Here is a 20,760-nt window from a genome sequence, read left to right on the forward strand (position 1 = left end):
CATGTAGACACACCCACTGTTCATATCTACTTTGTTGCATTTTTCTCTTGACTCTTGATCTGTTTCAGTGATTTTTAACTTTTAAAGTGTTGTGCGATATTAAGACTTTTAGGTGTGGAAACACCTACGTGATTCACAAGAAAACCCAGAAATTTCTAGTAGAAATCCATAGTGTTAAAAACATTCTGACCTGCTGTGCTTTTTCTGAATTCTTTGCTCTTTTTTCTGTAGTAAAAAAATGAGTGAACTTAGTTCTTGAAATGGGATAGTGCTAAATTGAGAAGTTATACAGGGATGCCATGAGTCTAAAAAGGTTGAGAACCACTGATCTGCTTCTTCCAATCATTAAAACTGGATAATATTTCATCAGATAAGTGTGTCTAATCTCAGCCTACGCTTGCAGTGCCCAATCCCTCTTAGTTTTCTCTCTTAATCCTTTAGCATCATCTTATAAATGATGGCAGGGAAGATTTTTTTTAAGTCAGCTTATTTATAATAAAGTTGTGACATACACTTAATGATGCAAAATACTGATTTTTATTTCTTTGGCCCAGTCAAACAACATGAGACAGGGTCAACTGGAGGGATGAGTATGTCTTTACTTTGATTACTGCTCTTATAGCTCCTTGGCTGCATGGCATGAAGTGTGACACAATGCTATGAGCAGTAGTAACAAGCTCCTGTGCAGTCAGTGTCACCTAAAAACAAGTTAATTAGCAAGGAATAACACCTACAAAACCATAGACTAAGGAGAGGAAATAATCAATACAGACAACCAACTGCCCCAAGTCAGAGACAGTCAGTTGCACAAGCACCCATGGCACAAGTTTTGCCTGTCAGCAGCCAGAGGTGCTGGGCCCCAGAACCCAGACTCCCCCTGCACCTCTCTCCTTGACAGCTGGCAGGCTTCGTGGCCACAGCAGGGGCTAGCAGGCCTGCAGTTTTCACCCTGCTGCTCCTTAACACACAGTGTCACTATTGTCATGAGTTTTGCTTGTCCGCAGCTTGAGGTGCACTTCCCCCAAACCTCTGCACCTATCTTCTTGAAACTTGGCAGGCTTCATGGCCTGAGCAGAGACCACCACTCCTGCAGTTTTCAGCCCGCTGTGCCTTAACACACACAAGGTCATCTACATCACAAGTTTTGCCTGTCAGCAGCTTGAGGTGCAGTTCCCCCCAAACCCCTGCACCTTATCTCCTTGAAACTTGGCAGGCTTTCTGGCCTCACCAGGGGCCACCACCCCTACAGTTTTCACCCCACTGTGATGTACCGCATACACGTGACATGAGTTTTGCTTTCAATAAATTTGGGGTACAGTTCCCCCTGAACGCCTGCACTGATCTTCTTGAAGCTTGTCAGGATTCATGCTCTCAGCAGAGGCTACCACCCCCGCAAGTTTCATCCAAATCAGACAAAAAACAACAAAGTTATAGATATTTGATTGATTCCCCATTATACCCTATGGCTGGATCTCCGAGGCAGCTCTGAAGCTTTGGAAAGCCTAAAGAAGCCAGCGCTTCAATCCAGACACGGTGCTTCAGATGCCGAAGCTTCTCCAGATCCGAAGCACGGTCTGAAGCCTTGCACAGCCCTAGTACTTGTGCATGCTGCGCAGTCAGCATCTTGAGTAGACACGGCTTTTTGTTCATATATGTTAAATTAACTAATTACAGCAAATGCAAATAATATAGATATCATCATCCAAAAATAGCCCTGACCAATTATAAAACACAAAATAGAGTTCAGATTAATGGACATCTTCCAAGAATTGCCATCTGTGAATCACAATGATTTACTAACTGACCCCATTATCACTTCTTGTTTTCAAAATAGTATCCTTTTGAATGACTGGTTACACCACAGGACTGAGGGCCTGTTGTGTCAGGCACTGAACAAACATGGAAGAGTACAGTTCTACCCACAATATTTACAAACTGAAAGAAATAACCAGGTGCAGTTTCTGTGAAAAGTCTATAGTATAGCTCACAGGCAGAGAGAATAATTTGATGGAGATGAATGTCATGTTAGTTCTTTGAATAGTTCTTTGATTGTGTGTTTTTTTTTTGTTTTTCGGGTGGGAGCAGATTATATTTTTTATGAAAAGAAGACAGAACGAGAAAGAAAAGCAGAGGATAAAGGTTGTAGGGACACAAGCCAACATGTATGATAGTAAGCGGACCAGGTGTGGAATAGAGCTGAGGCGAAGTGACTGTGAGAGAGACATTTAGAGCAACCAGCCAATCAGCACAAGGCAGAGAGCCCAATCTGAGCAGTAGAAAAATTTCTAAATATCCAAATGTCCTTGGTTTGGGTGATTCTGCAGCTGCTTCAACTGCCTGGAATCTGGCTGGCTCCACACAACAATTTTCCCCCAAACAGAACAATGTCTTGTTTTGTTTTGTTCAGATGACTGCTATTCTTCCTGTAGGACTGACTCCTGGGTCTGGCTTGACATGTTCCATTGGTGTGCAAGGTTTATTTTTTACCTTGGCAGAGTACCAGTCACTTTATTTTTGAAAATTAAATTGTTTTCCTACATGCAGTAGCATAACTGTTTAACATTCTTACCATAGTACTGCTGCTGTTCTAGATACCTGTTGTATAGTACTTTGGAAAGATTCAAGAGCTTTCTTTGGTATTAGGGTAGGGTTTTGTGCTGCTGCCTGAAGGTCTCCAAACTAGGGATCCCACTAGAGTCTGGGAGCTGTAGTGTGACATTCTGATAATACTTTTTGACTCTTCCATATGGTGTGGTGGTTGAGATTTTTTTTAACTCTGCATATATATATATATATATATTTAATGATTTTCAGCTACTCCTGTTAACTTTGAGGGTGCATGCTTAATACGGTATGCCTGGATTTATATAACAAAGAAAATAGCCAAAATGGGATACCCCTTACATGTAGGTCATTATTTGTTATAAAATAAAACTGGCCTAAATATAGGATTTCCAGTTCTGTGTGTAGCTGGCCAGTGGCTGTCATGCTTCCCTGAGGTCTCTTCCAATCCCAGTGCTTTGGGGGAGGGATGGAAAAACTGCATAAAAGGCAGCATTGTTTGAGCTGCCCTGCTTTCTGTCACCCATGTTACAAGTTTAGCTTGTCAGCAGCCTGAGGTGTAGTTTCCCAGAAACCCCAGCACCTATCTCCTTGAAACCTGACAGGCTCTATGGCCTCAGCAGGAGCTACCATCCCTGCAGTTTTCACCCTTCTGTGCCTTAACACATACACAGTGTCACCCATGTCACGAGTTTTGCTTGTCAGCAGCCTGAGGTACAGTTGCCCAGAAATCCCTGCACCTCTCTTCTTAAAATTTGGCAGGCTTTGTGGCCTCATCATGGGCTAGCATGCCTGCAGTTTTACCCCCCTGTGCCTTCACACATACACGTGACATGAGTTTTGCTTGTCAGCAGCTTGAGGTGCAGTTTCCCAGAAACCCCTAGACTTATCTACTTGAAACATGGCAGACTTCAAAGCCTCAGAAGGGGCTACCATCCCTTCAGGTTTAATCCAAATCAGGCAAGAAGTGACAAAGTTATAGGCAGTTTCATTCTTCCGCATTATAGCCTATGGGCAAAACGTTGAAACAGCAAAAAAGTTTCAACAAAACGAAATGAAACAGTGCTTTCAAAATGAAACAAACTCAGAATGAAACACTGTCCCATCAAAATGTTGAAATGGAAGCCGAAATGAAATGGTGCTGTTTCTCATAACCCTAGTGTCAAGCTCCAGTAAGAGCTTAGACACCCAAAACATTCAGACTCCAGACAATGGATCCTCAAAGCACCAGGAGGCATGGAGCCAAGGAAATCCACTGCGGGGGGGAGGTGGTTATCTTGGAGCTTGGGCCTACGTGCTTGCAGTTGGCTGGTAAAAGTGCATGGTAGAGCAGACAATGAGAACACCAGAGTCCATAGTCAGCTGTGAATCTAGATTTTCTGAAATATATTCAAATCCTAGACATTTCAGACAAAACATTTTGGGTTTGATGAACTGGCTTTAAAAATTCTAACCAAATCTATTATTAATGAATAACAGAGTCATATGACATGGTTAATTGTTTTGTAATGGAATACATCTATCAAATTACATGAAGGAAAGAAGGAAGGAAGGAAGTTCTTCACTGGGCACGTCTACATGGGGCACTGACAATGCAGTAGCTGAAAAATACTGCACAGTAGCATGTCACACCGCAGACAGTGCTAATATGCTATTGGGCAGTATTATTAAGCTACTGCACAGTAGTGTCACCTAAAAAGAAACTTGCCAGTTCTACTGCACAGTAACTCTGGTTGCTGCTCATTTATTTTGTACTAAGTAATGTAAAATTACTAAATATAAGTGCTAATATAAATACTAAAAAATGCACAGTAACAACTGCGCAGTAGCATCTCATGTAGATAGAACCACTAATCAGCAGAAATCTTTTTTTAATGAAATAGAATCAAATATGTGCCTATCTTGGACAATGGGTGATTAGGATCCCCCTGTAATTTTAGTCATTTGCTTTCTTTTCCTATATTTATTTGCAGAATTTGCATTCAGGTGCCTTAACCTGGATGGTAGCATTTAAAACAGGCCAAAAGACGAGCCAGTCTTAAGAAGGATGGGCACTTTGTGCTTGAAAGCTTATCTAATATACAGATGATCCAATAAGAAATATCACCAATAAATCCTAGCCAGAAGAAGACATCTTGGGTAAAGCAAGTAAAAATGTAGGGTTTCTTATTTCTAAGGATTTTCAATTTTTGATAAATGGTTTTGCTCAGATTAAGGTCACCATTACTGAAATCTTCCATGAACCAAAAATCCTAGAAAAAATTGTTTGGAACCATCAGCATATGATGTTTCTGGAATAAAATGTATTCTCCATAGTTTAGCAACTGCTGAATGAAGCTGACAGTATTGGTTGTTTGGATCAGTTTGTGTTGGTCAATGAAACAGTCAAATTTGCTATTTATAGGCACTTTTTAAAAGCGTGTTATTATAGCTATAAGAATGCTATAATAGGTCTACGTTTCACAGTTAAAAACAACCTTGACAATTTTCATTTTCTGAAACCAAGGAAATGCTTTGAACCAATTTGTATAATATATCTGCTTTATGTTCATGAAACTGATCACAAACAAAAACAGTTACCGCCATTTCTTTTTCAATCTGAATATACTCTGTTAGTTTTTTAGTTAGAGCTTTCAGGCTATGCTACTAAGAATTATTTTACAGGAGAATAGCTCCCAGTTTAAAAGATATCAGTAGAAGTACTTTGCTCCCCTAAGCTTTTGTCCTGCTAATCATCCCAGTGCCATTCAGCACTGTTTTTGAATAATTTCCTTAGCCATTACTTAATCTTGAAGAATCAAGGAAGGCTATTCTTAGATGTGATGATACGGGTGCAGCTCTTGGTACGGCTTCCTTAAAGGGGGAATTTCCACCTACACAGTTGTCTCCATGTTTCTTGTGTGTGGTCCTTTTTGCCAGAAATGAAAGTAAAGAAAAGAATACTTCTTGGAAAGCAGGCCTAAGGGAAGGCCATCAGGTGACAATGTTAGGACTGAAAGTCAAGTTCTAATCTTAGACTTCATTGATATAAAACTCATTAGGCTTTTGCTTTAAGTCACTTAAGGAAAATACTTAGGAACAGTTGCCAAATCAGATATTGAAAAAAAATGTGGGATTGTTTCCCAAAATATACAGAGTTTCAATCTCTTTTACTTTTAATCAGCACTGTACCTAGACTCCTGGCAGCCCTGGATGAACTTTTAGTATTGGGCCCCACTTCACCAGATAATGATAATAATGATCATAATTATTATTTTCACCATATTGGGGCTCCTTTTCTGTCCGGACCCTAGTCAGCTGCCCAGTTTGCCCATGCCTATTTCCAGTCCTGCTTTTAATGTGGCATCTGTAATGTTACTTGAATTCACTTAGACAAATGAAAAGTAAAACTGAAAAATATGAAATCCCCACCGTATATTAATATAAAAAACCCTGTAGATATTTATGTAAAGCTTACACTAAAATGGCATGTTGTCATTTAACAGCCTCATATTATGTGAGCATTAATTCATTGCATTCTTCTGAGGGATGCTTTATTTTTCACATGACTCTCACTGGTGCTATTAAGTTGAGCTCACATCAGATGAGATGCAAACGTTCCCAGTGGCATGAAATAGTTCTATATTGCCCTGTCTAAAGTGATATGTGCACTGTCTGCCTAAGAACAGTTTCCCATTAGCCAAGTTCAAAGTAAATGAACAATATTTTTTAATGTTTCTACTAGAAATATTTTGCTAAAGACACTGTTGGGAAATAGGGACTTGTTACTTGCTTATCATGAATAAAAGTCAAGATTTCTATTCCTTGCAATGGTGAAAATTTCAATTGAAATTGAGGCCACTTTCTATAATCATGTAGTTTCCATTAAGTTCCATTACAACATAGTCAAGGACAAAATTTGGGAAGAGTTGCCTTTATCAGATAGCAGTTTGGTTCATTTTTCTTTTGTTTATTTTTCCCCATTAAAATGAAAAGAAAAAGTAAGCAGAAGAAAATTCAGCTGTATACTTTTGAATGAAAATAAATTTGAAAACAAGAATGAGAAATCTAAGACTGACATGCTTTGAAAAACATGCTTAGAAGGAATACTTTTATATTTACAGGTTTTATCTGGGGTGAAATTAAGCAGATGTGGGATGGTGGACTTCAGGATTACATTCATGACTGGTGGAACCTAATGGATTTCGTGATGAACTCCTTATACTTGGCAACAATTTCTTTGAAACTTGTTGCCTACTCAAAGGTAATTATTCATTTATTGTTCAGCTAAACTTGATGAGCAAATATTTTAGTATCTAAGCTCATTTTTTTTGCTTTATTTCTGTACTTGATTCTTTCTTCAGTGTCATGGTAATGTAGCTGTCCAGTGTTCTCAATTAATCTTTTGCATCTATGGTGAGACATTAAGCCACAATAATAGGAATCAGGGGAGCTGGGGTTTTTTGTTCCTGGTAGGACAATTATATGCAATAGTCTTACTAATGTGCTTTTAGTTTTTCCCAACTGAGAATGAGTTAATGCTTCTTATATATATCACAGGGATGTTAGGAGGCTAAATTCATTAGCATCTGTACATGGCATTTGAAGATTGTTAGGTGAGAAGTGTTATAAAATGCAAAGCCTTACTATTATTCAGTGTGGGAATTTGTCCAAGAATGTTTGTGTCAGAGAATCTATCCATAATTTCTTGAAATGAGGCTTTATTTTCATGGTTGTTCAGAAAAAATGTATAATGCTTTGAAATAGGTTGCATAAAAAAATAAGTTCCAAATTAGAAAAATAAGCCTCCCCCCCCCCCCCCCGGAAGATTCTCACATTTTGGTTTTGATATTCAAAATTAGCCCAATTCAAACAATTAACTGAAATATTTTGGTAGGGGGGTGTGGGGAGGGTTTGCTCAACAGAGATATAGTTAGTTAAAATATGTCCATTTTGTTCATCTAGATCTTTTTTGTGTTTTTAATAAAACTGACATTTTCAATATTTAAAATATAAACCTTAGACATGTTCATTCTCTTCAAAACTGTGAAGCACATTGCATTTTCCCTGTTTCCCCTGTAAATCAATAACATCATGAATATTCATCATAAAATGATATATTCAGATTTCAGAATGGTTGTGGTTGATAGAATACTATCACATACTATTCCTTGAAAAATTTGTCATGACTTGTCACATAGCTGTCGCGATGCCATGGCCAAAATAACTTGCTTATTTGTTTGCCATCATCATCATTTAGTTAATGATGTACTTCAACTGCTTTGCCACCAGCCATCCAATATGTACTGGGGAATATATTCACCTGTGCCAAAATGCATTGGCTCAGTAAAAGGAGAGCAGGTATGAAGGAGATGAATATAGCTTCCTATTCTCAAGCCACAGCTGTGCTGGCTGCAGCTTTGGTAAATGTTTAAATCAGTTTAAGAGCTTCTCAAATTTATGCCATTTGGCCATATGTCCAGAAGGGTCCATATGCCAGCTGATAATTGATAGAGCAGAACAGAGACCTTACACAATTCTGATTCATCACCTCCCATTTATGATATACCCCTACACCCGGCAGGGTGGAAGTGGCTGGCCATGCTAACTTAAACCCTCCAGGGTGCCTCTGAGCTATGGCTAAAACCCAGACCCTGTGCACCGCTCAAAAGTGGTCTTGGGAGGCACTGATATTCTAAGCTAGTAAACTGTCCTCTCATTTAAAAATACCACTTCACAATAGCTATTTCACTGTTCCAACTTGCAGAATGATAAGCACATTGATAATGCAAAACCCTTCTTAAGCATTGTAGATGTCCAATTATTCACTTTAGAATTAATTTGAAACCATAATAATCCTTTCATCTCTCAAACAGCTTGTGTCGTTGGTAAGGTGACAGTGTCAGGAATAATATGCATCCATTACCTTCCAAATTAACATTATGATGCCAATCATAATCAAAATGTAAATACAATCCACAAAACATAGCCTGTAGTTTTGCAGCTCTCCTTGCTGTTTATTTTAAATCTAACCATCCTTTGTTCTTTCTTTTTTCACCTCCATTTTCACTGAAACAGAGACCACAAACAATGCAAATGATGCAATGAACTGAAATAATGAAAGGTTAACTTATTAACTTCCTGCATTCATTTCAAATTCTCAAAATATAGTTTCCCAGCTGTACAATAAATGAGGTTAAAAGGGGTTCCAAATACTACCATTGCTTCTATTCTGATAAATGCCCATTACTTTTATTTGCCAAACCTTGCGTGCCTGCTTTTCCTGAAATATAGTTTTGCTTGTATTTGTTGCAATAAATATATATGCCCAATTCTCAGATATGCTCCAGCTGCTGAGAATCATTCCAACACAGAACAGTCAGACAGCCCTCCTGAATAAACTCCTTTGTGTAAAAAGAATAGTACTTCTATGCCACTAGCAGATATTCCCAAGAAAAAATAATATTACTCGTGCTTTAAAGCAACAAGCGGATGACTATTCCTTATAGCAACCCATAAGGTGAGCTAAGTTATAACCAGAGCTGGTCCCAGAGTCATAGAAATGTAAAGGTGACTTAGAACCATCTTTGCTCATTTCCTACCCCAGTTTCAAGATGGGATAGATGTTTTATATCTTTATCGGCTCTTCCAGTTCATTCATAGCATCTGATAAAGTAAATTGTTGCCTACAAAAGCTCATAGTTCTGAACCAAATAGCCTCTAAATACCACCCAGAGAAAGGGCTCTTCTATGCCTGTTGATAAGGATAAAGATAAAAATAATGTTATACTTATTAAAAATGAAAAAGAAATCAAAAAGACATTTTAGTTATTCAGTACATATTCCATTATATATTCTTTCTGTCTGCATTGTTAAATTATACATGGTTATAAATGCCATACATTTTATGTTCATAAAGGCATGATCGATTTTAAGAGACCTGTTTTGATTGAGAATTATAAACATAATTAGATCTATCTGTACTTTAAGACAAATGGTAACAATTGTATTATGACCAAATGGTATGTTTCGTACTGTTATATCAAATTCCACTTTCTGTATCAGATGCAAACCCCATTAGTTTTATTATATTCAAGGATGCTTTATGAAACTGAAGTGTGCTTTCTACTGCTGTGTATTTTCACCTATAAGAGATTGCACATGGGTGATTTTATTGAACAAGTGGTACTTGTCCACTGACATGAAATGCTGTCTAAATCTTCTACTTCTGGGGCAGAAGTTTATAGCTGGAGTGGAATCCTGCTCTGAAAAGTGACGGTATAGTGACATTGTAGGACTATATACTTATTGTCTCAGTCAGCTTCATATTGTTTGTTCTTGCTTAACAGTAAAATGATGTGGGGGGGGGGAGGGGTCCGAGTTACTAGTGCTTCAAAAACTGGGACCTTCTGATTATCTCTTTGCCATTGTAAAATGATTGTGATTAATGTTTGGTCAGTTCCAAAGACCAGGCAGTCACCTAGATAGTAATTCCATAGTAAAGAAAAGCATACTCTCTTTTCTTCACAAATGTTGCAGTTGGCCTGATTTTCCCTCATCATTTTCCCCTCATTTTCTAAAATGCAGCCTTAACTGTAAAGATTGTGGCAAACATTATAAAATAGCAAGAGCTTACATATATGTAGCACCTTTCAGCCAAAAGGTTCAAAGCAAGGTGGCTAATTTTTTTTTAACCTTTCATTCTAGATAAGAAAAATGTGCTACCAAGAATTGTATAGGATTTGACCAAGGTCAGACAGATGGTCAGTGGCAGATGTGTGACTAGAACCAGGTCTTCTGATTCACATCTCTATAAGTAGACCATATTACACCTCTCTATGCTCCTTTCAAGTTGTAGTTTTCTTTTAGAGGAGCAGGAAAAAGTACCTGGCCAATTTCCCAGTGCCTACAGCTGGCTGAGATGTTAATCTTTGTTTGAATTTCTATGAATAATCATCATTAAGAGCTGTTATTTCATATTCCTTTGGTGTCATTTATATTCATGATACATTTGCTTTTAAGTCCTAATGCTTACTCTACCTATGCCTTGCTTTCTTCCACTTTCAATTAATGTGGCTTATGTATTTTTCCTTAGCTAGCTAGTAGATGATATGTAATATTAAACAGTTATTTAATGGATGACTACCTCTGCTGCATGCAAAGGTTGTATATGAGTTTAAAGTGGTATGTGGAAGCTGTTAAGATATTTCACATTTTGGCTATACACAAGCAACATAAAAACCCAAATACTGTGGTTTGCCATAAGCTGATTGATATAACATAATGACCCACGCAGAGCCTGCTTCAAAGCTCAATTGAAGTCAGACCTTTGCAACACTGAACAGCAGAATGAATGCCATAAACTACTGAGGAGGCAAGGTATATGTCTGTGCTTTCCTGCCTTTGAATCATCAAGCGGCCATTGCCACAAACAATATGCAACACTGTATACAACACTGGATAGTCTCTTAAATGACAAATCTCACTGTCCTATAGTTGCTTTTTACAGATCTTGGTGTGATGTAAATTTTATAGTGAGTACCATTAAGCATGAATCTTGTCAACAAACTGTGCTTATAATACTACTAATAATTGCATATATTAAATATTCAAGGATCTGAGAAAACTGGTTATATGAGCAATTTACAGAAACTAGTACAAGTTGGCAATTTTGATTTGCATAGTTGAGTGTCTGCAATAAGTGTACTTTTTGGCTTTTTCTGTTTTCCTTCCACCTGAGTGCCTTAAGCTAGACCATCAGCTGTTCTCTCTTTCTTTCTTTCGTCCAATAAATATGTAATTATTCCATGTACTGTGGAACAGATTTAACAGGAGAGAATGAGAGAGCAATTTCCCTCCTTTACTACCAAAACCTTATAAACCTGGAATGAGATCACTCCCTTGCGGGGTGGGAGATGTGGGGTCACTTCCTCTCAGGCAAAGGAAGGTTTTAGCATTAAATAGACTTTAAGAGCATGTGTACATGTGATGGGGGTTTAATCCCCAAGGTTTTATTTGATGCCCCCTGAATTGAAACGATGGGTTGAAATTGAAACCCACCATTTCCACTTTTCCATAATGTTGTGGCGAGGGGCCTGATCCTTTGCTTTTTTTTCATGGAACCAGAGCCTGCCTGTGGCTAAGGGACAAGCTGCCAGAGGGCTGAGCAGGCCCTGAGCTGTGCCCCCATCTCTCCCCCCAGTGCTTCCCTCCATGGCAGTGATACCCCAGGGCCACACAGGAGGGCTACTCATGGGCCGGGTGCTGGCACAGCTTGGAGGCAGCACCTGGCCTGATCCAACTGTTCCCTGAGCCTGCCGGCTGGAAACTTGCCAAGCGCTGCTCCCCAGGTGGGTGTGCCAGGCACCTGCTGAAGGCAGAAGAAGCAAGGGTCCTAATCCTTTTTTTCTGAGGAGCCTGCCCACATCTCTCAGAGCTGGGAGGTGAGCTGACAGCTGCATCATCGCATTTTGCAACTTTGCAAACTGAACTACATCCAGAGGTAGTTTAGTTTGCAATGAGGCAAAGTCATTTTAAACCCCCCAAACTGGTGCATGTGAAATGCATGGCACCATTAAGCCACTCAAATTGCATTTTTGTCACGTGTACATTGTGATGACCATCATGTGTACAAGTACCCTAAGAATCAGGTTTGCTGTGGGGTATCATTTTATACTGATTCAGATTAGGACAAAGCCTAACTGATTTCCTATGTTGCTCACATGTGGTCCAAATATGACATCTAAACAATTTCCACATCCAACTTTTAGAGTAGCACACAGTCTTGTGGCACATCCCAGCTCTAATTTCTGGCTATTGAATAAATGTGGGAGGGGTGGCACCACTTCCTTCTTTTCTGCTTTACTCATCAGAGCTTAGGAATCTTCTTTCAACAGAGCTAGGGGTGGGATCCTCTGAAGCCTGACTCCAGTGCCCTTCTGAAACTCCATCTCTCAAATCCTCCCTCTGCAAAATTGTGCATATCTTTCTTCCCCTCCTCTCCTACCACCTTCCTACTCTTTCAGTGGCTACCCATCTACCAGGCTCAATCTGTTCAGGTCATTTTCAGTTCTCTCCTTCATATTCCTTATTTTAAAAAAACAAGCTCTTAACACCTGGACTGGTTGCATGTTAATATCTTTTAAGTGGCTTAAAGCACTCATTATTCATCTTAATGGTGTGCCACTCTAGGGCAGTATTATCTGAAATCCGCCTAATTTTCTCCTGTTCCATTACCATGTGGCCACTCTCCACAGCTTTTCCACCCAAGCTGAAGGCCTCCAGCATCCCAGAAAGCAGTGGGTGAGAGCAGGATACAAGGTACAGCAGGGCTGGGCACAGTGTCTTGACTCCTGGAGACACCTGGCAAAGTGAACACCACAGTCCTGGAGCACCTGGTGGTCATAGTGCTTCCCACCACTGCTCGCGCTGCCAGGAGCAGAGCTGTCCAAATGGTGGCAGGGCATACTGTGGCTGCCAGGCACTCCGGGGCTAAAGCACTTGCTCTGCCAAGCAGGAGCAGCAAGTCTGTCCTTCCCCCAGCTCCTAGTCCTGCCCCTGCTCACCAAACCTCTAGTGGCAAGTCACAGCTGTGCAGGTGAGGGGCAGTCAGAGCAGGTTTTTCACTTTCCCTTGTGACTGCTTCACTAAGCCAAATAACACTAAGCTGATTAACATTTATTCGGCATATAGCGTAAAGTCTGACAAGACCCTAACTTTCTCCCAATTCCCCTTTGTTCCCTCTCTCTTCATTTCCGCACCTCTTCAGCTTAACACTTCATTTATAACCCTGGCACTTGGAAATCTTCCAATTCCCTTCCACAAAGAGATTCCTCTATTTCCATCTTCAAATATTGTCATAAAAAATCTCATTATTACATTCATTATTTGTATCTTATTTATTTCCCCTCAAACCTCTCTATATCTTCCCTAAACAGTTTGTCCTGTCTCTTTTCCTGTCAATCTGGTAGAGTCAACCCTTTAGTAGATTGTATGATTATTATTAATAGGTCTTTAAGTCATCATGGAAACTTGCAGTAGAATATAATTTATTCTATATATTGCTATAGAAAAAAAAAGTCTTTTTTTTACCTAGCTAGCATTGCAAATTCAGCCATGATCCATCTTTTTTTCTCTCATCATAAGTAATAAAAGTTCTGCAGTCACAACTGAACTGATGGTTAGTGATTCAGGTAGCAGATTATTTTTGTATTGGTTCCATTATGTCAGTTGATGCTTAATTCTGAACATTCGGTAATTGAAGTAGGAAGTATGGTCTAATGGACAGGGAATTAGGGTAAGCCTCCAACAGATTGAACTGGGGACACTTCCAACCTGAACATTGTGTGTGACCAAAAACATCTTTCGACCTATAAACTGAGAAAAGATTTCATGTAGGTTACTGAGAGAATAAAGGTGGGACTCTACTGTACTTTTTTTCTTCTGGGATTTTCTGAATAGCAGTATTAGGAATACTTCATATTCTGCTTTGTGCTTCAGTTACCATCTGTATAATGAAGATAACATTTCCCTGCCTCACAGAGGTATTATGAAGATTAAAACCATCAATGTTTGCAAGATATAGAGGTACTTTTGTGCATTGAGGGCAATGTAAATATGTAGATAGATACAATATAGCATAAAATGAATAAATAGATTACATTCTGGTCCTTTTTTTCTGTTCAGTGTGTATATTTCATTGTCACTTGGATTTAATCTGTAAAGCACCTCCGGACGAGGATTATAGTTTCTGTTATCCTGTTTAAGGAAAGAACATAATAACAATATTCAGTAAATAAGAAGTAGGTAATAATATGTAGAAAGGCTTCATTTGAAACTATCAGCTTTCATCTCCGTGGAATCCAGTGATAGGCTTGGAATGTTAAAGATTCAGTTTTAATGATCAATCAAAGGTAAGCTTGGCTCAAAGGAAGAACAATTAGATATTTTCACTGATTACATTTCATTCATATTCTTTATGTATGTCATTTATTGCAACTCTGCAATGATTATCTAGGCCTTGATCCATCACATTTTTATAAATTAAGTCCTTACTCATTAGAGTCTCACTGACATTGTAGTCCTAAATTTCAACATTTCTGGAATGTCAGACTACCATAAATTTTCTGCATAGCTATGCCAAGAGTTACTTTTCTATTGTCTCTCACAGACATTAACAGCAGAAAGGTCAGATGTGTTCCTTTCATTGCAACAAAATCAAAACAAAACAAAAAAGGCCTAGCATTAAACCATCCTTCAGACAAAGATTCTGAGTACATACAAAACACTCCTATCTGTTGTATTAAGATTGTAATCTCCTTTGTGGTATGTCTAGTATGTCTCTTCATCCCATGCTTTTCATACTATTGGTGCCTGAGCAGGATGGCTGGACCATTTTGGTTTCTTTATGCAAACAGAAAAATAACCTTCTCTTTTCTGTTTTGTTTCCAGTACAGTGGGTTACACCCACGAGAATACTGGGATATGTGGCACCCTACTTTGGTGGCTGAGGCATTGTTTGCAATTGCAAATATCTTTAGCTCCCTGCGCTTGATCTCATTATTCACTGCAAATTCTCACCTGGGACCTCTACAAATATCTCTAGGAAGAATGTTACTGGACATTTTGAAGTTTCTGTTCATATACTGCCTTGTGCTGCTTGCTTTTGCAAATGGATTGAACCAGCTGTACTTCTATTATGAAACAAAGGAAAACCAAAGCTGCAAAGGCATTCGATGTGAAAAGCAGAATAATGCATTTTCAACGTAAGTGAAAACTTTCTAGTTCTATTTTTGTTAGATTTGTTTAATATTTTAGGGTGAAGTTATACATTATACTTAGACCATATCAAAGGGACTTAAAACATAAGCTCATTAAAGCTTGTTAACGCTTGCTAAGTGCCCTCTGAGTATCTCAATGTTATGCCACATCAGGCAAAGGTTAATTCTGGGCCATGCTATCTAGCTCGTATTAAGGTAATTTCAGTTCATTCCACAGAGATAAAACAATCAATTTTTAATCTTCCAGCATCCCAGGAAACACTGTTCGCAGCTCACCCCCATCTAGAGCTGGGATAGTGCTCGGGTGTCCTGGCTCCTAACCACATCCCTATTTTCTAACCCTCTAGGCGAGGTTTAGATATTACACTTTTATCGGCATAAGTGTTTGGAAACCGGTCTGTACTCAGAACAGAAGTTCAGCACACAGAGACTGGTTTAAAAATGGCAGAACCCGGTCCAAGATTTGTACCCCCCACCAAAGGGCAAATGTGTGTTCTGTTCGGTACTGGTCTAAACTACTCCACTTACCGAAAACTGTGGAACTTAGAGCAATTCCACCTTGATCTTTTTGAATGTCTGTGCCTAGCTCTTGTGGCAAGTTAGAGCTATGTAGGGAAGAAATTATATTAACGCTTAATGTGAATGTTGTAACTTGAACACTACTTATCATTCCACAGGCTTAGTGTGGTCTAAATGTAATGTATAACTTCACCTTTCTTCACTTAAGTAATAAGTTCAATGAGACAGGGGCTGTCTTTTATCTCCATTTATACAGCACCTACTATAAGAGAATGCTGCTCTCTGATTGAAGTTCTTAGCTGCAATTATATATCCAGCAAACATTAATAGTCAAAGGTGTAACTGGCTAGTACTGCACCCTGATCAGCAATGTTGCAGGACAGCTGAAGTTTCACGGCTATTGGGGGAGGAGTCACCTCCTTTTTTTGCCGCCGACATATATCTTGAGTGGCCACTTAAACCCTTGTTTCTGGCAGCAAAAAAAGAAGTGATTCTTCTCTAGTAGCAGCAAACCACCAGCCGCTACTCTTGCCATGCATGCTGCTGCTGCTTCTCTGCCCTTCCTTTTGCCAGAGCCAGAGCCACTGCAGGAAAGGTGCAGGGTTCCAGGGGGGAAAAGGGGTAGGACACCCCGCAGCTGCATTTCAACACTTCCCTTAGGCAGTGCCCTGCTCATACACCCATCATTGTGCTACTGTTAATAGTCATATGAGTCTGTGATAACGTTTATTCTATACCAGGGTGAAATTTGCAGAATTAATTACACTAAAAATGGTAAGAACTAATAAAAACAAAAACAACACCCCCCCCCAAAAAAAGGGACAACAGCATAATTTTAGCCACAAAATACTTAACCAACTTAGGGTTTGCCTCTACAAACAGATCTTGTTAGCCTTTTGTCTATGCCTGATTGTTAAAATTAGTGTTATTCATAAGATGACACCATTTATATTTTAGAAATCAAGATTCTTTTTATGGCTGATAAATTGGATACACAAGATTCAGTGAACCAAGTGAAGGAAAAAAATTCAGTGCAAACTACCATTGACCCTGAATGCAAGGCTGTTTAAACTGGATCTCTTCTAAATGTGCAATCACTACATGTTTCTTCTTAAAATTAAGTAATGATAACTTCCAGTTATTTATTTTCCTTCACTTTGAAAAGGAACAGTATTATTTCATCAGATATATCATGGAAAACAGTTTAAACTCCAAGCTACGTGTAATGAATCCTAATTCTCTACTTACAATTCCAACTATCAGCTTGCATCAAACTCTTAATCTCTTGCCTGATGAGTTCAGAGCCATATTTAGCTCGTCTCCTGCATTTATAGTGTTCTCTCTAATTTGTGACACATTTTTCAAAGAACTATTTAAAACCTTACCTAAGTCATTGTATTCCAACACCTTTACTAATATACAGTAGTTATGGCATTTTGCTATAATTCTTGTGTCAGAGCCCTATATGACTAGCCATTTGTGGAAAATCTCAAAAAAGTATATGTGGAAGGAACATTGATCTCCTTTCTGCAGACCTTCTGTAAAGACAAGTAGCTACAATTAGATGGCTATACAATGAAGTCTAATGGCAACTGTGATTTACCACTAGTGTGTGACTAGGGCCACAACTGTGAGTTGCCACTGGATGGGGTCCAAGGCAACAGCCTTTGGCTCATCCTTTCTTTGCTGAAGGTGGTTAGGTTGGAGGTAGTGAAGTGGCTGCTAACTGGCTAGTTGGCACTGTGTGCTCCATAGGCTGCTTATTCTGGTTACACTCCTGGGGGAGGCGGGGAGTTATTCCAGGGATAGAAAGTTTAGCCACACAGAACAGGAGGGCTTAGGGAAAGGAAACTGCTTCCTGGGATGCTGGAGGATGGATATTTGGTCACCTTATCTCTGTGAAGTGCCACATGTTACTGTAACATAAGCTGAGTAACACAGATCACAGATAAATCCACCCTGGAATGACATAATTTTAAGATGATTAAAGGGTGCTTAAAAATAGTCTTCCCATTTTAACGTGTAGATAAACAAGTGTTAAGAGCTCTCTGTGTAACCTAAAAGTAATATGTGACGATGCCCTTAGTCATAGTTTCCTCTATAACTAAAATTAAAAAGTTATGTATTTGTCTCTGTACTGGGCAAAATCCTGTCCTCCACAGTCACACAGGCCTTTGGCTGTGTATTTGGGGAAAGATTTGGGAAAGTGTGTATATTTGCTGTTATCAGGCAATACTTTTTTATTTGTTTTTCAGATTATTTGAAACATTGCAATCACTCTTCTGGTCTATATTTGGACTCATTAACCTCTATGTGACCAATGTGAAAGCACAGCATGAATTTACTGAATTTGTTGGGGCCACTATGTTTGGAACCTATAATGTCATCTCTCTGGTTGTTCTGCTCAACATGCTGATAGCCATGATGAATAATTCTTATCAGCTCATTGCCGTAAGTTATATTTCTCATTGTTTAATCATTTGCAATAAGCATTTTCTCTCCATTCTCACATCCTGTTTTTCTGGCAATAAATTCAATTTAAATATAGAATATATACACAGATTCTTTCACATGTTCCATCACACTACCTTGAAGGACAAACAGACTGGCAAACAACTGATTTTGCCACAAAATAATTTTCTCCGAATTTTGAACAGTGAAGAACTAGCCCTGAGGTGCAAATTCTGTAGTTGGGTGTAGAAGGTGTATCAGGGATGTTGTCCACATATATGGGTGTCAACACTCCCCTGACTATTCTAAGATCTGCCCTGAGAAACACAGATCTAAAAGAAGCTGTTCTATGTCTGTTTTTTTTTATTCATGCTTCAGATTGACTAACCTTTAAAAGCCTATGATTTCCCAGACAGCAAGCCCAATCAATGTTTAGTGCTAGGTACAGCAATTCTTGTAGAGCATAAAGGATAAAATCAATGTGGCCTGGGTGTTCAGTTATTTTTAGCCAATTAAAAAAAAAATCTCTGTAATTTACATAAGCATATAAATATAGATGCAAAAAATCCCTTCTTCCTTTAGCATCTGATGAAGTAGGTTGCTTCTCATACTTTTCTGAAACAGTTAGTCTTCAAGGTGCTACTCTGGCCTACCTTCTGCCTTCTTTCTTTTGTGAAGTAAACACCCACTCACTCCACAAGGAAATTGCTTCAACTTTCTAGTGCTCTTGTAAATCATAAAAATAATTCCTCCTCCACCTCCTGCTTATTTTTTAATCCAGACACGTCCTAATTCCTTATAGTAGAGAACAGTGTTCTTGAAAACGGCACGTGTTCACATGTTTGGAGAACTTTTCATGTATGAATTCCACAAATTCTCCTGCTAACAGTGCATGCAAAGGTACAAGAGAGTTGGATGTGATGACCCATCAACAAGATGAAGTAGAGAGCTATAGATTTTCTTTCATTATTTGTGTTTTCTCACTTAATGAAAATTCTTTCTTTGGCTGCACAAGAGCTTTGGGTTTACTTTTTATTAACAATCTATGAGTGAGATTAAATTATTGATCCCTGGACAGGATCAGTAATGATTAGAGGTGTCCAAACATTTTCAAATTTTCACAAATTAAAATTCAGGGGAAAAAAATAGAAGTGTTTGGCACTAGATCCCCAGATTAACAAAGAGAATCAATGCTTATCTGTACTGCAGCAGAGGTATGATCAGCTTGGGTATCTATGAAATTAGAGAGGCTTGTAGAACCATTCTAATTAAAGTGCTGCCTTCTCCCACCCCGAGACATTGTGTAAAAGTGCCCAGTGATACCACCTGTTATTTATACAAAGTGCAACAGTCCCCAGGGGGATTAAGAAATGTTTATCTCCTAATCCAGGGGTTAGGAAGATCTTTTGGGAGAGCTGTCCAAATCAGGCAGAGAGGAGATTCACACCCCAAGGGAGTTTCATAACAACTGTAATATTGGGTGTGGGGGTTCCTATTTGTGGCTCTGTTTTCTAAGGAAAATGGCTGATAGCTTCACTCAATAAAAGAGTTCAAGTTCTGAACCTTGAGTGGAGCTGGGTCTCTCCCTCCAGTCTAGGTATATAGAGACATATATCATACAAAATTATTTTCAACATTAACAGTATTCAAAATTTAAAAAATAAATTTGAAATTTGTGAAATGGGGCATATTTAGAAATATGGCCAAGGTACATTTAAAATGACATTTAAAAATAATAACGGATTCTTTTCAAGCCAGTTTCTCTTGAGGAACTCTGTTTTATGATTTCTCAAGGTGGCAATCACTGAACCCCCCACAAATGGGATTTACTTAGACTCCATTTCTCTGATGCCAGAACCCAGCAGACTGCAAAGCCAGGGAAGTACTCTCTGCAGAACATGTTCAAATGATAATATAATACTATAGCCAAATACTATAAATACAGTGATTTTTTATTATCTTCTGCTGCCTGATCCATGTTTAATCATTTTAAAACTATATACCAATGGAAGAAAAAATAAAGGTGACACAATATTCAAAGAATTTGTTTACCAGGATAGAAAAAGTAAAGTTCTGTACTGAAAACTTTATATCATAAAAAAAGATGGCTGATTTTCTACAAGTAATTTAATTCGTTTTTCAAGATATGTTTGGGTTTAGGTTAGGAACCCCTTGGAAGAGGATGTTTTTCATCTTGTTAATTTAGCAGGTTGTCAGTTGTTGTCATATTTTTCTGTACAGGATCATGCAGACATTGAGTGGAAATTTGCTCGTACAAAGCTTTGGATGAGTTACTTTGAAGAAGGAGGAACTCTACCCACTCCTTTCAATGTCATACCAAGCCCAAAGTCTCTCTGGTATTTGACTAAATGGCTGTGGAGACACTTGTTCAAGAAAAAGATCCGGAGGAAACCTGAAAGCTTTGGAACAATAGGGGTAAGGAATAAATCATCCTGTTTGTCCTTTTATC

At 38.7% G+C, this 20,760-nt stretch overlaps 1 protein-coding gene across 4 annotated transcripts in view; it reads left to right on the forward strand.

Moving 5' to 3' along the window:
- Nucleotides 1-20,760, forward strand: part of TRPC4 (transient receptor potential cation channel subfamily C member 4) — a 229,582-nt gene that overhangs the window by 187,210 nt on the left and 21,612 nt on the right. For all 4 annotated transcript variants that reach the window (XM_059713815.1, XM_006275347.4, XM_059713884.1 and 1 more), the window contains 4 exons: nt 6,666-6,805; nt 14,992-15,305; nt 18,095-18,290; nt 20,532-20,726. In XM_059713815.1, coding sequence (XP_059569798.1) covers nt 6,666-6,805; nt 14,992-15,305; nt 18,095-18,290; nt 20,532-20,726 — 845 coding nt within the window. The remainder of the gene's footprint in view (nt 1-6,665; nt 6,806-14,991; nt 15,306-18,094; nt 18,291-20,531; nt 20,727-20,760) is intronic.

The sequence above is a fragment of the Alligator mississippiensis genome, chromosome 1, assembly GCF_030867095.1.
Source record: "Alligator mississippiensis isolate rAllMis1 chromosome 1, rAllMis1, whole genome shotgun sequence".
NCBI classification, from domain to species: domain Eukaryota; kingdom Metazoa; phylum Chordata; order Crocodylia; family Alligatoridae; genus Alligator; species Alligator mississippiensis.